The sequence below is a fragment of the Sciurus vulgaris genome (genome assembly GCF_902686455.1).
Source record: "Sciurus vulgaris genome assembly, chromosome: 2".
Taxonomy (NCBI): Eukaryota; Metazoa; Chordata; class Mammalia; order Rodentia; family Sciuridae; genus Sciurus; species Sciurus vulgaris.
Window position 1 is genome coordinate 88,048,451 of NC_136462.1, and position 15,742 is coordinate 88,064,192.

Consider the following 15,742-nt stretch of genomic DNA (forward strand, 5'->3'; position numbering starts at 1 on the left):
GAAAAAGTATTGGGTATTTGCTAGGGAACAAAGTAGCCTTCCTTTCTAAATCTGTCCTTTGAAATAATTTTTTTTCTTGCCAGATTTAACAGAAGTTAGGCTGGGAATGTAGCTCAGTGGTAAAGCGCTTCCCTAGCAGGTATTGGGTGAAGAGGTATTGGGTTCCATCTCTAGCACTGCAAAACACAAAACAAGCAACAGATTTAACACAGTTCCCTTGAAACAAAGCAAAATAATGTGAACTCAAAACAAGGCACAAATTCATACATAATTACATTGTGAATTAAAGATAAACAATGAGACTTAATTAGATGATTTCATTTAATATATGAATAGATAGAAATACAGTAGAAATGGGTCATCTACTCTGAAGCCAATTGTAATAATTGTAGCCCTAATAATGTTTTAAGTGTTTCAGTTGCTAATACCAAATATTTCTAGTTTATCTGATTTTACAGAGTTTTCATTGTACAGTACTTGTCAGAGATTTAAATATAAAAGTGTTTGCAATCATATGATACATATGTTCCTAAGTGACATTTTTGTTCTTAAATTTAAGTGTATACACACACACACACCCACACACACACCCACACACATACACACTTTGAAATAGAAATGGGTTGCTTTAACCTAAGCTTTTTAGTTATATACCTAAAAGTTAAAAGTGAAAAAAGTGAAAGTGAAAATTGAAAATCGAATGTAAAATTGAAATTAATGTACTGGATTTTATAGTATCAAATTATATGGTTAGTACTTAGTAAATATGTTTTGATTTTTCTGTTTTGAAGGGAGAGATGACCTAGAGAGCTTCCAACTTGAGATAAGTGGTTTTTTAAAAGAAATGGCATGTCCATATTCTGTTCTCATATCAGGAGATATTAAAGACCGTTTAAAAAAGAAGGATGACTGTTTGAAACTTCTATGTAAGTTATCTTTCCTTGGACATTTAAATGCATTTGTTTGATCTGGTTTGTTATTTTCAAGTCAAAATTTATGCAGTTTCTTTAATGAAGCATTACCCATTTTATCTGTTAAAAAGGATTAGTAGTTGGCTTAAAATATGAAGCTATCTCAGAAATGTTTGCATAAAATAAATAAATTCTAATATGTGATAATATGGCTAATATAGAATGCCCTGTGTTTGTACTTTATATAGTATCTTAGTAATTTTTTCCTTCACCTAATTCATCTCTTAGCATTTATGAGTAGATGTCTAAAGTTGGTGCTCTCCAAGGTTCTGTTTAACTTAAAACTCTGGGTACTAGACTACTAAGTAGATTATCAGATCTTGTTTTAGTGATAAGCATTGAATGATAATCTGTTCAAAAACATTTATTGATTACCTACTCTTGTACCAGAAATTGCTGTAGGCACCAGGAAGATGTCAGTGTTTTTTGTTTGTTTTGTTTTATTTTTGTAAGATGAAATTTTTGCCTCTAGGGCTCTTGAATGTGGCCTGTTTTCAAGGGGGTACAGGTGAACCTATACTGAAATAATAATAATAAATAATAGATCCATTTCATGAGTCTTTTCAAAATGACTTTAGTTTTGTTTTTTTTTTTAAGTTCTACAAAAAAATTGGCCACTTGAAAGAATTTTCTTACAATGTTTTTGAAGTTTATTATTATTTTAGGTTGTATCATTTATAACAAAAGATCCATGTAACATATCCCTCATAGGCTTTAGTATTAGTAAAGTTTTTTTTTCATCAGGGATAAAATTGTATATGTTTTTGTTTAGTGATGATAGAAGTGTTGACATTTGTATGACCTTGTATATGTTGAAGGGCATCAAAATTAGGTAGCCCCCCAACACTCCCAGTTCTTAACAGTTTTCTTCCCTTTCAGTGTGAGTCAGTGAGTTAATGAACAATTGTTATTAATATGAGGTCACAGTAACCTTTAGGTACACTGGGATAGAAAGGAAGCTAAGAATCACTAACCTAGAGGAGCTTTCACACTCTTACTGTCAGTCCATGAGAACTTTATAATCCATGATCCTTATCCTTTTTACCTTAGCTCCTGAAAAGCTCAGTAGTAATAGCAATACAGGTTTCTGGTACACGTAAAATTAAAGAGATATAAGAGAATTTTGTGTAGTTCTTTCTGATTATAAACATACATACTCAGGAGGAGTGTGATGGGGTGTTAATATTTATAGGTACTGAGTTTCACTGGGGAATATGAAAGCATTCTGGAGGTGGATGGGGTGATGATAGCACAGTAATATAAATGTACTTAATGTCACAAAGCTGTACACCTAAAAATGACTAAAATGGTAAATTTTAAAATTTATATGCTCGTTGTGTAAGTCTTAGTATATAAAATTGTAAAGAAGAAAATAATTTATTATTTTACTACCTAGAAAAAATTATATTATTTTATATTTTTGGTATTTTTTTTTCCCTTTTCCCTGTGTGTACACATACAACACACATACACAGAGGAATGATTGAAAAACTGTTACAAATGCAATTCCTTTTCCTCTTTCCCTCATTTAATGTATTGTCCTATTCATTTATTTCCTGTTGTTGTTGTTTTGTGGTACTGGTGATTAAATCCGGGACCTTGTGCATACTAGTCAAGTGTTCCTTTTATTTTATTTTGAGATAGGGTCTCATTAAATTGCCAGTGTTGGCCTCAAACTTGCAATCTTACCTCAGCCTTCCACATAGCTGGGATTACAGGTATATTCCACTGTGCTCAGCTTATTTTTTTTATCAAAATGATTTAAATTGACTTCATTACTTTTTATTGGCATAATATTTTTAGTTAATAGATTTAAAGTTTGGAGGTATTTGAATTTTTTCCCCCTATTTTAAAACAATTTATGTTTCTGGTTACTTAGACAAAGACTGTGAAAATTTAAAAAATCTCTTGTCTAGTTATATTGCTATTTTTTGCTTCAGAAAGGTATATTAATTCATAGTCTTAACAGAATTTATTCTTTATTTTTTTTTCTATCCTATGGTGCTGGGGATTTGAACCGTGGCCTTTCCGCTTTAGAATTTATTCTTTATCTTTAGTTCTACTGTTTAAATTATAATTGTAGTTAGCTGTTTGAATCATATTTAGTCATATAACAATCTTGCTGTTCCTCCTGGAATGTTTGCAATGTGTATAAAATAAAAAGGGCCACATTCCTTCCTTTGGGAAAGCTTTTATGAATCAAGAGGAAATGATGAGAACTTCACCAGAAAAAAGTATATAAGTATATAATGAAGTATATAAGACATGAACATGTATTCCAAAGGAAAAAAATATATATATATGCTTTTTTGTACTGGGGATTGAACCTAGGGACGCTCAACCACTAAGCCACATCCCCAGCCCTTTTTTATATTTTATTTAGAGACAGGGTCTCACCGAGTTGCTTAGGTGCTTGCTGAGTTGATGAGACTGGCTTTGAACTCACAATCCTCCTGCCTCAGCCTCCTGAGCTGCGGGATTATAGGAGTGTGCCAACACGCCCAGTAAGATAAAGAATTTTAAAAAATTGCTCGTAAACTGAAAAACTGCACAATACTATTCAACACTAAGGTCTTATAAAAATAGAATAATAGAAGTTTGTAGGAAAACAAATTCTTATATACTGTAGGCATTGTACTATGGTGGTAGAATAACTGTGTAGTCTCTTAGAAGGGCAGATTTTCAAAATCATAGTTAAAATTGACTCCTCCTGGACCTGGTAGTTCATTGTCTCTGAATACATATGCCCTAAGTGTTTAAAGATAAATGAAAAGGATGTTTATTACAACATTGTAGTAGCAAAAAGACTGGAAACCTGGGTGTCCACAAATAGTTAAATAGGAATGGCACATTTATGCAGTGATATCACTATATAATCATTAGGAAAAATGAAAATGGATCAAATGTACTTATATGGAATAATCTCTGTGACATGTTGGTAGTAAAGTGCAATGTAGAACATGTGTAATGTACTCTTGTTTGTATAAAATAAACCAATTACATAGATAGTGAGTCTGTGTACTAAACATGCACGCACATTATACATGTCTAGAAAGATACCCAAGCAACTAATAATGGTGGTTACCTCTGGGAAGGGGGAATCCAAGGATCTGTGGTGGGAAGACAGCTTACTCTCTATTGTTTACAATCTACATAGGTTAGCTTTGTAAATACTAGACTGAACTCTTGATTGAGCACTGCTTAGAGCAAGCTTCCACTGAACAAAAGCAGACTTCCAAAGACACATTTCTGAAGAACTGGTATTCTCTTTTAATGAGTCTCAAAGGGGCCTTGGTGTAGTCCACATAAACAAAGTATGGTAGATACTGGTTGTAACTTTGTGGTATTTGGCTCTTTAGACTGTAATATGTAAATTGCATAGCAAATTAGTGGTTTTTACTTCTCTGTCCATGAGAATCACCTTGGGTATAAAACAACTTCTACTTCAACTTCTGTTTAACTTCTGCTTCAACTCTGTTGGTTTAGAATCTCTGAGGATGGGATTCTGAGGATGGATTCTATACTTTTTATACAGTCTTCCTAGATATTGTTCTCAGCTGAATTTGAAACTGCTATATTAAGTTGGGCTTTTGTGTATTATCAATTTTAACTAAAGACAAAAAACAATATCTTAACTGTTATAGTGAAAAGTTAATTTTAAAATAAGACTGTCCATCTAAGATTTTTTTGTAATTTTCTTAAATGTCTGTTGAAAGGATAGAATAAAATGGTGAAAGGAGAGGGAGTTGTGAACAGCCTCATGTGGTCTGTCCTGACTCAGATTGTTCTACGTATAGATAAGTTAGAGCTGCACATTATCTCTTACCTCAGTGCTTTGACCAAGAGAGAATGTGTTAGTAAAATCTCATACATTCTTAATTTTTTGATTTGCTGGTAGTCTTTTCTACTGGACTTTAAACTCTTTGAGGGCAGGCAGTCTCTCTTATTTGATGTTGCATCCCCATTGTATGTGCTCTGCTTGACTTAGAACAAAATATGTACCTATTGAAATAGCAGTCTAGCTCATTTAATGTATTAATTAAATGGATCTGTAGCCAGCTAGTGCATACTCAGGGAGAACATAAGTCATTCATTCATTCCTCTTGCCTGATGGTATTAAATAAATTCATTTTAGTTTTTATTTTTAGTGCCCCTTTTTGTACTCATTCATCTATTCAAACTAAGTCTTAGAGTAAACCTATACAGGTAAAATAGAAGAAAGTGAAGCAGCTCTTTTGCAGGGACTTGGAGCCTTGTATGCTTAATCTAGAGGGAGTTGCTCAGGCTTCTTCAAAGTGAAAAGCTATTAGCCATTTATAATATAAATTTGAAAGAGTATTTTGTATAACTTTAGGTAGGTACTCCCCTTCTCCTTAAGTTTACTGTGTTCTGCAACTGTCGTTATTGCTCTTTTGTTCTCTGTAAGGTGGTATTGTTTTTGGTATTGTTGATCCTTATTTTAAATGAATTATTTCACCAAAATTTTTTAAGATATTTTGTTCAGATATCAACATTATTCATTTTAACTTCTTTTGTTATAGTATTTTTAAGTACAGAACTTCAAGCTTCACAGATATTGCAGAAGAAGAAATGTAAAAATTCTCAGTTAGATAAAAACAGTGAAATTTATCAGGAAGTTCAAGTTATATGTGATTCTCTTGGTGTACCCAAGTCAACCACTTCTGACATTCCACTTATGCTAAACCAAGTGGAATCAAAGGTATTGTGTTTGTTTTATTTTTATTTTCCCCAAATTAACTTAAATACTAACATATAAATGTTGTATTAAAGTGAAAACATTTCCTTTAAGAGTAAAATATACATATCATTTCAAGATGAGTTTGTCTTCATGTAAACTAAATTTTGAATTGGGACTTAATGTGCATGTGACTTAATTTGCCTATAGCTAATATTTAGGAATTGGATCTTAATGGGTGAGTGCCCTTAGGCTTTGCCAGATTTTGCCATAATGGAAATAACTTGCAAATTCAAAGATTGCATTGCTAATCAGGGATGTAATACAGTATAATGAAAGAAGGATGGTTTTCCTGTAAAGTCAAAAGGGAAACTAAACTTTTTTCCCAATGGATGTTAGAGTGTGGTTTCTTTGGCAGTGAGCAAATATTTGTTTTGTTGATAAGGGATTCATAAGTGCGTATTATGTAAGTGTGCACTCATACATGAGTATTCTGATAGAATAATTAAAAAGAAGTACAACTCTTGTACCTCATGCTTTCTCCATTATAATGGTCATCTGGGCTATTTACCTAAAATGGTTTCCTATAAAAATTTCTCTATTTTCTTCTACCTGTGTTGTACCCAGAAGACAACTTATCATTGGGAAGAAAATTTTTACAATCTAATTTAAAGCTGTTCAAATGTGTAACAGCAAATAGGTATCATTTACTGTTCTAAATGTTTATATGTATAACTTGTCTAATCATATTACACATGAGGTAGATACTGTTAATAGCTATAACCTCCCTGGTAAGCAACTGAGGTAGTGAAAGATTTAATAATTTAAATAAACATGTTTCCAAGTAATTGTAGACCTGAGGTTTGAACATAGGTAGTCAACTTCCAGAGCCTATGTTCTTCATTCACTCCATAATAAGTAATATTACATGTGTGTATTCAGAATCCCTCTGTAGTAAGGAGTTAAAATGTGAGGCATGCCTGTAATCCCAGTGATTTGGGAGTCTAAGATAGGAGGATCATAATAAGTTCAAGGCTGACCTGAGAAACTTATCAAGGCCTTAAGTAACATTGTGAGACCCTGTCTCAAAATGAAAAGGGCTGGGGATATGGCTCAGTGGTTAGGTGCCCCTGGGTTCAAATCTCTGGTACCAAAAAAAAAAGATAAATAATATATAAAATAACATAAAATTGACATTACAATGATTGGAACTTGTAGAAGTGGCATATTTTAAGAAAATAAGTTAATTCCATAAAATATGTAGAAATCATGTCAGTATCATTGGTATAGAGGTAGATTTGCTATGAAGCTTAAACTCTGAGGCTTCTTAATTTGCACAGGTACTTTCTAAGCTAATTTAAAAAAATTACTTTCTAGATATGATTTGCATGTCATAAAATTAATTTAATCTTAAATATATAATCAGTGAACTTTAGTGTTATTTACCAGGCTGTTCAACTATGTCTAAAATCTAATTTTAGAACAGTGAGAAGAAACCTCATGCTCATTTACAGTCATTTCCCATACAGCCCTATCTTCCAAGGTGATTTTGAATTATTTGAATACCCCCAACATTAAATAAGCTTTTATTCTCCTTAAAATCTGAACTGCTCCTGATTATCTTTCATTGTTACCTTGCAACTAAGAAACTTTAAATATTTCATTTATTTTGAAACATTTTCTTTAGTTAGTGAAGGATTCTATAGTTAGGAAAGTGAGCCTACTTAGGCTCTCATTCTATGGTCATTTTATTCAGGATAGATTATTATTATTGGATGACCTCTGATAATACCAAAGCAAAAGTAATGCCTGATATCTTGCTTGTCAAAATAAAAATGTCTTAAGTATTGTAAATCAGTGACTTTACAAAAGTAATGAAAATGTGTATGTGGTGAAACCAGAATAAATACAATTAGAATGTGTACATAGTATTTATTTGATAAAAATCAATGTGCTTGTTAAATGTGTAAGTATGATCTTGAGATTTACCTGGAAGTAAGAGATTGCTGTCTTTTAAGAAGAAACTCCAAAATTATTTCACATAAGACACAATTCCTCATAGTAGAACCTTTGATTAGGTACCTTAGTCTCTGTACACTGTTTCTTCTTATTGGAAAGATCTTCTGTAACTTGAATCAATATAACTGGTGCTTCTTTGAAAAGATAATTTGCATTGTAATGGTACTATTTCCTGGTTTGTGAAGGTGTATTTTAATTATTTCACTTTAATGTTTATTCTCTGATGTTCAAAATACCATTCAAACCAGAGTAAGATTGTTTTAAATTAGGTATATACATTTTCACAATCTTTTGTATTTACTTTTAGGTGAAGGATATTCTCTCTAAAGTCCAGAAAAATCATGTGGGAAAACCACTGCTGAAAATTGATTTAAGTTCAGAACAGGCGGTAAATCTTTCTTTTTATTAGTTTGATATAATTAAATTGGTGCATATAACTGTATTAATACCATTTTTTGTTGCTATGAAATGCTAAAGTCAGAATAACTTTATAAAGAAAAGAGCTTTATCCAGCTCACAGTCTTATAGGCCAATGTCCAGATAACCTGGTATAGGCTTTGGCAAGGCTTTTGCCTCTTGGCTTTGTAACCTAATGACTGCAAGGATGGGAGTGGAAGGGATTATCACATTGTCAGACAGGAAGCCAGAGAGGCTGGGCCCCAGTCCCTTTCAGGGATACACTCAGTTGATCTAGGGATCTCCTACTAGGCCCTGTTTTTTAAGTCTCCTACCACTTCACATTACTGCCATCCTTCAGACAAAGTCTTCAACACAGGAAACTTTGAGAGGACCAACAGAATCTAAACCATAGTAATGACTTAATTTTGTAAACAGACATTGAGATTTTACAGTGCATAGCAGTATGTTATTTTGGAGATTTAAAATGAATTGATATTCTAGAGTAATATATTCAAACATTTCTTCGGTCAAATTATTAAATAAAAACATTCTTGGTCAACAATATTGATTGTGCCTAATATATTAGTGTTATGATTTCAAAAAGATAGTATCTTTAAAAGTGATGAGAAGAGAAATTGCTGGTGTGTTTTTTCTATATTGGTCCATACTACATAGAAAGTAGATGTTTTACTTAAATTAACATGTTTAATTGAAGATAAACTTGTTTAATATCTTCTGAATATTATAAATGTTCTGTCAGATGCTCATTTAAATAATTCACCATAAAGTCTCATGGGAATCTGAACATGGTTAAGGACAGTATATTTTGAATTACTAGGAAGTACTTAATTCTAGGTTTCTGTGTAGAACGAGTCTGAAGTTTATGGTTTTTGTTCCAAATTCTTTAGGAACAACTGGAAAGAATTAATGATGCCCTTTCCTGTGAATATGAATGTCGTCGGCGGATGTTAATGAAACGATTAGATGTGACAGTGCAGTCCTTTGGATGGTCTGATAGAGCAAAGGTAAGGCTGTTTTCCCATTTGTATCCTGTAGGTGGTGTCCTGTGACAGCTCTTCAAGGTCTCATTTGCTGTTTTGCAACTATACCACATTTGTCCCTTATCACTAATCATCTAAGTCAACTATTAGTCATGTATAATGATCCCAGTTTTGTATAAACCCCTGTTTGCAAAAAACTTAATTTTTCCACAGGCTTTCACATTTGTTTTAAATTCATAGATGGTGTGATTTATGTCAGAATGTGCATTGAGGAGGAGGCATCCTGTGAGATAATGACATAGATATAACGAACAACTTACTAAGAAAGCAGGGTATAGGAGTGGGAACAGGTAGTACTGATACCTGAACAGATTTTAAAAGTATCTTAAAGCTGGGTAGGTGTGGGATGTGTTCCAGTTGAAAAGGAGGTTTCAGGAGAGGGGGATTTCCATTTATGAATCTCTCAGAAAACTTTTTAGAAAGCTGTCTCCCATCACTCCCATTTTATGTCTTTAGTTTGTATTCAGGTTTAGTTTGGGATCCTCCCTGTTATGGTTTAGATATTAGGTATTCCCCAAAAGCTCATGTATGAGACAATGCAATAAAGTTTAGAGGTGAGGTGATCGAGTTATGAAAATCTTAACCTAATCAGTGTATCAATCCTCTGATTGAGATTAACTGGGTGGCAGGTTGAGTATAGCTGAAGGAAGTGGGTCATTGGGGGTGTGCCTTTTGGGTGTGTGTGTGTGTGTGTGTGTGTGTGTGTGTGTGTATTTGTGTGGTGCTGGGGATTGAACCCAGGGCCTTGTGCATGCAAGGCAAACACTCTACCAACTGAGCTATATCCCCAGTCCCATGTTGTGTATATTTTGTCCCTGGTCAGTGGAGCCCTTTCACTCAGCTTCCTGGTGCCAGGTTCTAAGCTGCTTTCCTTTGCCACACCCTTCTGCCATGATGTTCTGCCTCCCTTTGGGCCCCAAAGAATGGAATTGTACATCAATGTACTGAGACCTCTGAAACTTTGAGCCCCCAAATAAACTTTTCCTCCTTTAAAATTCTTGTCAGGTCTTTTGGTCTTAGCAGCAATAAAACTGACTAAAACACTCCCTGTCCCAGTCTGCATCATAACCTGGATACTCTCCAGGCAGTAAACAGGGACAATTATAGAACTTACCTTCTTTCAAAGATCACCATCCTGATTCTTTGTTGTGTACTATCTGAAAATCATTTGTACACATGAGTTATCCAGTTTTTTTTAAATTATTTCAGGTCAAAGGGTAAATCTGGCCTATTGTCTGCAGATGAATTCAGGTGTTACTTACTTTTTTTGGGTTACTTCTGCCTGTATTAACATCAGTTGGGGCCACTTATGCAGTACTTTTGTTTTGGATATGGTTTGCCCCTCAAGTGGGCATGTGCTGGAAGATTGGTTCCCCAGTGTTAAGGTAATGGAATCTTTAAGAGGTGGGACCTAGTGGAAAATAATTAGGTCATCCACCCTTTGGAATAGTTTAGTGCTAGTCTTGAGTGGGTTTGGTCTTGCAAGAGTGAATTCATTTTTGTGAGAATGGGTTGTTGTAAAGCATGGCCACCCCATGTACTTGGCCCTTCTGCAGCAGCTGTTTCTCTTTGACTTCTTTGCCATGTTGTGATGTAGGTAGGGGCCATGCTATTTGAACTCCCTACTGACTAGAATTGTGAACCAAATAACCCTCTTTATACATTATCCATCCTCAGGTATTTTGTTGTAACAAGACAAAACTAATACATGTAACTTCTTTCAGCTCATGCCTGAAATCTTGGAATGACCAAGATGATTGTCTCATGTGTGTGTCCTGACTCTGTTGTGGTATTTCCATTCTTTTCTTGGTTCTCACATGGTCCCTCTCTCTCCATGTGGAGTATTAGTTTTCCATAGCTTCTATAACAAATTGCCACAAACTTAGTAGCTGAAATAACCCAAACTATTTTCTTACAGTTTTGGAGACCAGAAGTTCTAAAACAAAGGTATTTACAGGATTGTAGTATACTTGGATGTTTTAGGGGACAATCTGTTTTTTCACATTGCCTGGCTTTTACATGCCACCTGCAGAGTTTGGCTTTTAGCCTAATCTTCTATCTCAAAGCTAGTAGCAGAATCTGATCTTCTAATCTTTCTGTCTCTGCTTCTGTTGTCAAACTACCTTCTGTTGCTGACACACTTCTCTATCTCTCTTCATAAGGATCTTTATGATTATATTGGGACCACAGATACATACAGATTAATTTTTCCATCTTAAGATGCTTAATTTAATTGCATATGCATCTGCAAGGTAATATTCCAGGTTCTGGGGATAAGGATGTAGACATTTTTGGGAGGTTGAATGAACCTATAGATATCTAATTTTTTAATTGAATTTTATTTTTCATGCATTATATTTCTGCAGAATGGTGGTATGCTTTTTTTTTTTTTTTCTTCATAGGAATACTTTTAAAAATTAAGCCACCATTATTGGTATATTTTTTTTCTCAGAAACTTGTGTCCTCTTATTGCAAGCTGAACTGATTATATGGCTATCATTGGCTGCTCCTCTGTTTTCTGGACCCCATGACCTGTTCTTTCACTGATTACTCCCTCATTTTGCAATAATATATTTATAAATAACTTCCTAATACAGTGTATAGGACATGATTTTTCTGAATCCCCAAATTCTGAAAATATTCTGTCACATTTGATTTTTTTTGATGAATATAAAATTCTAAGTAAAAAAAATTTTTCTCTAAGAATATTGAAGGCATTGTTTCAGATTTTTCAAGAACTTGGTACTGCTGTTATGAAAACCATTGTCATTTGCTGTTGTTCTCTCTGGACTGTTGGGCTCTTTATTTGTGGAGTTGTGACATTTTACAATGTGAGTTGGTTTGGATCTTTTTTCATTCATTACACCAAACACTAGTTAGACATTTCAATCTGTAGATTCTTTTAGCTTTTATATTTTTCTTTATTAATTTCTTCCCTTTTGTTCTCTGAAATTCTTATTAGTCAGATATTGGACAGCCTGGATAGATCTGCTTAAGATGATTAATTTTCTCTCTCATTTTCCATCAGTTCCTTTTTGATTTATTTTCTTAGATATATTGTTAATTTTATTTTGTACTTAGTGTTGAATTTTTTTTCTACCGTCATTTTTAAATTGCCACAAATTCTTTTTTGATTCTTCAGTTTTTTTTTTTTTTAATAATTTTTTCTTGTTTTTGAAAGTACTGGCTTCTTGAATGCAGGTGGGGACTTTTTTATTTTGGAGTTGTTGTTATTGTTATTATTTTGCCTTCAATTATCTCAGTTTCCTCCAGGGTGGTTTTTGTCTTTGTCTTTTTTTCCCCTTTATCTCATACTCATGGCTTTCATCAGCTGGATGGTGGTCTTGGTTGTTGATATTGAAGGATGAGGAGCTGAAAATCAGACTGGAAACCATAGTCATTGATAGGGATTGTTAACATCAGGCTTTGAAGCTGGCTTGTGCTTGTGGCACTTCTGACTTTAGTGTATCAGAAGTCTTGCCTTTGTAGCTGCCCAGTATGTTTTACAAGAAGGGAAACTTCATTTTACTTTATACTCCCCCTGCCCCCGACACCTTTTTGGTCAGGGAAGGAGGGACAGCAGCTTGGAACTAGAGGTTGGAATAGTTTTCTGATGTTGGTTCTCCTCTTCTCTATGTCCCTTTCATTCTGTTCGCTGTAAGATATGTGTACCTTTTTATGTTTAGTGTGTATTCATTCTGACTCATTTATTTATCTATAAATCCTCCCTTATATATCTTACATAGAGTCTTTTCAAACACCTGGGGACAGATAAAGAAAAGTGAAGAATGATTAGAATAGGGTAGTTGGTGCAAAGTATTATTTCAGCATAGTAGTAGAATAGCTGTAAGGCAGAGCTGAAGATTATCATCCATGTATGTTCTTTCATAGGAATACTTTGAAAATATTACATGCAGTACTTTGTATATGTCAAGCACTCTGAGGTACCTGTTTGTGGTTAGGCATTTCAGTATTCTCTATAGGTACAGGATATTTGTAGAAGATGGCTGTTTCTGTAGTACTCACTAGGCTTCTCATGTGGTTAAAGCCCAATTCTTTTCTGCATGTGCACCTGGATAAACTCTTGGATGTGTTTGTCCATGTTATTGGAGTGACTATTATTTGCAAGAAGCAAACAAATACCCTAAAGGCTGTGAATTATCAAAGAAATAGATATAATTGTTGACCTCAAGAAAAAGAGTTCAGCTGTGTGGGAAGTACCAGTTTTTACTGATCTCTGGCAACTTAAGAGATATTGTATATATGTTGGGTCTTCAGTTTAATCTGATAGAATTTTTATGAGAAAAAGGAATTTAGAAATATGAGGCAAATTATGAAAGATGGTAGCATGAAAATTGCCTTATTATACCAACTTGGAGGATGTTTTCAATGTTGGCTTTAATATTATAGAGGAATCTTAAACAAATGAGTTTTGATACATTCTTTTCTTTGAACATTCACAGTGACATGGATACATGGGTGTATTGATCCTTTACTGGCCTTAAACAGAGGCTTTGAACAAATATGCCTTTAGGAAATATGTTGCTATGTTGTTTATCTTCTCATCTTGGTATTTTTTTCATCATATATTAGGAAAGGGAGACTTTTTTTTTTTTTTTTGTCTTTTCCTAAGTCTGGAAGATTTTTAAAATATTTTACCTTAGGCTATTTACGGATAAATTTTGGCCTTTCGTTTTGTCATTTTGGGTTGATTATGTGCTTATGTACTCTAGGTTTTGTTTTCTTGCCAAATTTAGTAGATCTTTATTATTTTTCCTTTATTTTCACGATAGAAAAAAAAAATGTTTGGTATTGTTGAATGGCTGTCATCAAATATTGTTCTGTAAGAGTTTAAATCTCTGCAGAATATTTTTTCATATAGATACATTACACATTGAGGTTTCTTCTTTGTCTGTTTGATCCCTTAATGAAAACCTTGGCAGCTAAATTTCTGTCCAGGTCCATGTCATATTCCTAAGAGTGGAATTTCTTGATTAAAGAATATTCATGATTTTAAGGCTTTTGAGTCATATTCTGGGGTTCCTCTTCAAAGATTAATTTCAGTTATTAGTAAGGTTAATCTAGTTTCTTTTATTTTGCTAGTCTAATTTTATAGTTTGCCTTTTTCACTAAATATATTGTGACCATTGTCCTATATTTCGAAAAGCTCTATTTCAATACCCTTTTTAAATTAATTTTTAATTTCTTTTTGAGATATAATTCACATAACATAAAATTCTTCATTTAAAAATATACAATATAATGGCATTTCATAGGTTCATTATATAACAGTTGCTACTAATTCCAGAAAATGTGCATTGCCCCAATATGAAAACCCATTAGCAGTCATTCTCAACACCCCATCTCCATTTCCTGGCATCCATTTTTATAAGGAATTTTCTGTCTCTATAGATTTACCTATTCTGGAAATTTAACATAAATGGAATCATGACATGTGCTCTTTTGTATCTGACTGCTTTCACTAGATAATGATTTCAAGGTTTGCCCTTGTTGTAACATATAAAAAAACTTCAGTCTTTTTGATGTCCTATTTATGTTGGCATTACATTTATCTTTTGAAATTTTGCCATAATTTATTTCTTGTTTTATGTTTTCTCATATTAACAAAAATGAAAAAAATTGGACTTTTTTTGTAAGATTATTAGACACTTGAACTTCTCTTTTTTCCTGTGCCTTTTTCTTTTTTTTTCCTGCAGGGTCTTCTTGTTTTCCTCTCAGTTGAGCTTTTTATATATTAAGGAAGTTTTGTTACTTAGTTAAAAAATATTTTCCCCATTGTCTATTTGTTTTACCTTTTGATGTATAGAAATTTTAATCTTTATAATATGGTTAAGTTTTTAAAATAAAACTTCAAGCAATTAACTATTCACTTCAGAATTCTTTTTGGTATTCGATGTGCCTTATTGTTGTTATTATTACTGTTTAAATAAATAGCTAACAGTTTATTCTAGCCCTATTAAAAATATCTCTCATTTCGTATTAATCTCTGATGCCTCCTTTATCATTTATGTAAATGTATTCATACATTTATGAGAACCTGAATATAAATTGTTTCATTCCATCAATTTTTTTTCCCCAAGTTTCAATTAATTATATGAAGGTAGGATAGTATACTATCTATACACCTGTGCTTGAGGGGCATTTGGCCTTTATTAGTAAACAGACAAAACTGGGATTCTTCTTCATATTTTGGGAATAGTAACCTAACCTTTCTAAGCTTTTTTTTTTTCCTGTCTACAGAAGGGGCTGTTGAAAATCAACCACTCTAAAAGGATGTTTTGAGGATTAAAGAAATCATGCCTAAGTTAACAGCATCTTGGAATATTTAGCTTTTTTTTGTTGTTGTTTTTCTGAGGATTGAACCTGGGAGAGCTTTACCACTGAGCTACATCCCCTTTATTTATTTATTTTTTAAATTTTGATACAGGGTCTCACTGAGATGCTTAGGGTCTCATTAAGTTGCTGAGGCTGGCCTCAAACTTGGATCCTCCTGCCTCAGCCTCCCATCTCTGGGATTATAGGTGTGTTCTACTCCACCTGTCTAAATGTTAGCCCTTAAAGCAATGATAATTACA

At 33.3% G+C, this 15,742-nt stretch overlaps 1 protein-coding gene across 1 annotated transcript in view; it reads left to right on the plus strand.

Annotated features, from left to right (window-relative positions):
• Positions 1 to 15,742, plus strand: part of FAM98B (family with sequence similarity 98 member B) — a 30,174-nt gene that overhangs the window by 9,375 nt on the left and 5,057 nt on the right. Inside the window, exons 3-6 of the mRNA XM_079125967.1 lie at positions 792 to 926; positions 5,513 to 5,691; positions 7,994 to 8,074; positions 8,994 to 9,110. Of these exons, the coding sequence (XP_078982093.1) occupies positions 792 to 926; positions 5,513 to 5,691; positions 7,994 to 8,074; positions 8,994 to 9,110 (512 nt within the window). The remainder of the gene's footprint in view (positions 1 to 791; positions 927 to 5,512; positions 5,692 to 7,993; positions 8,075 to 8,993; positions 9,111 to 15,742) is intronic.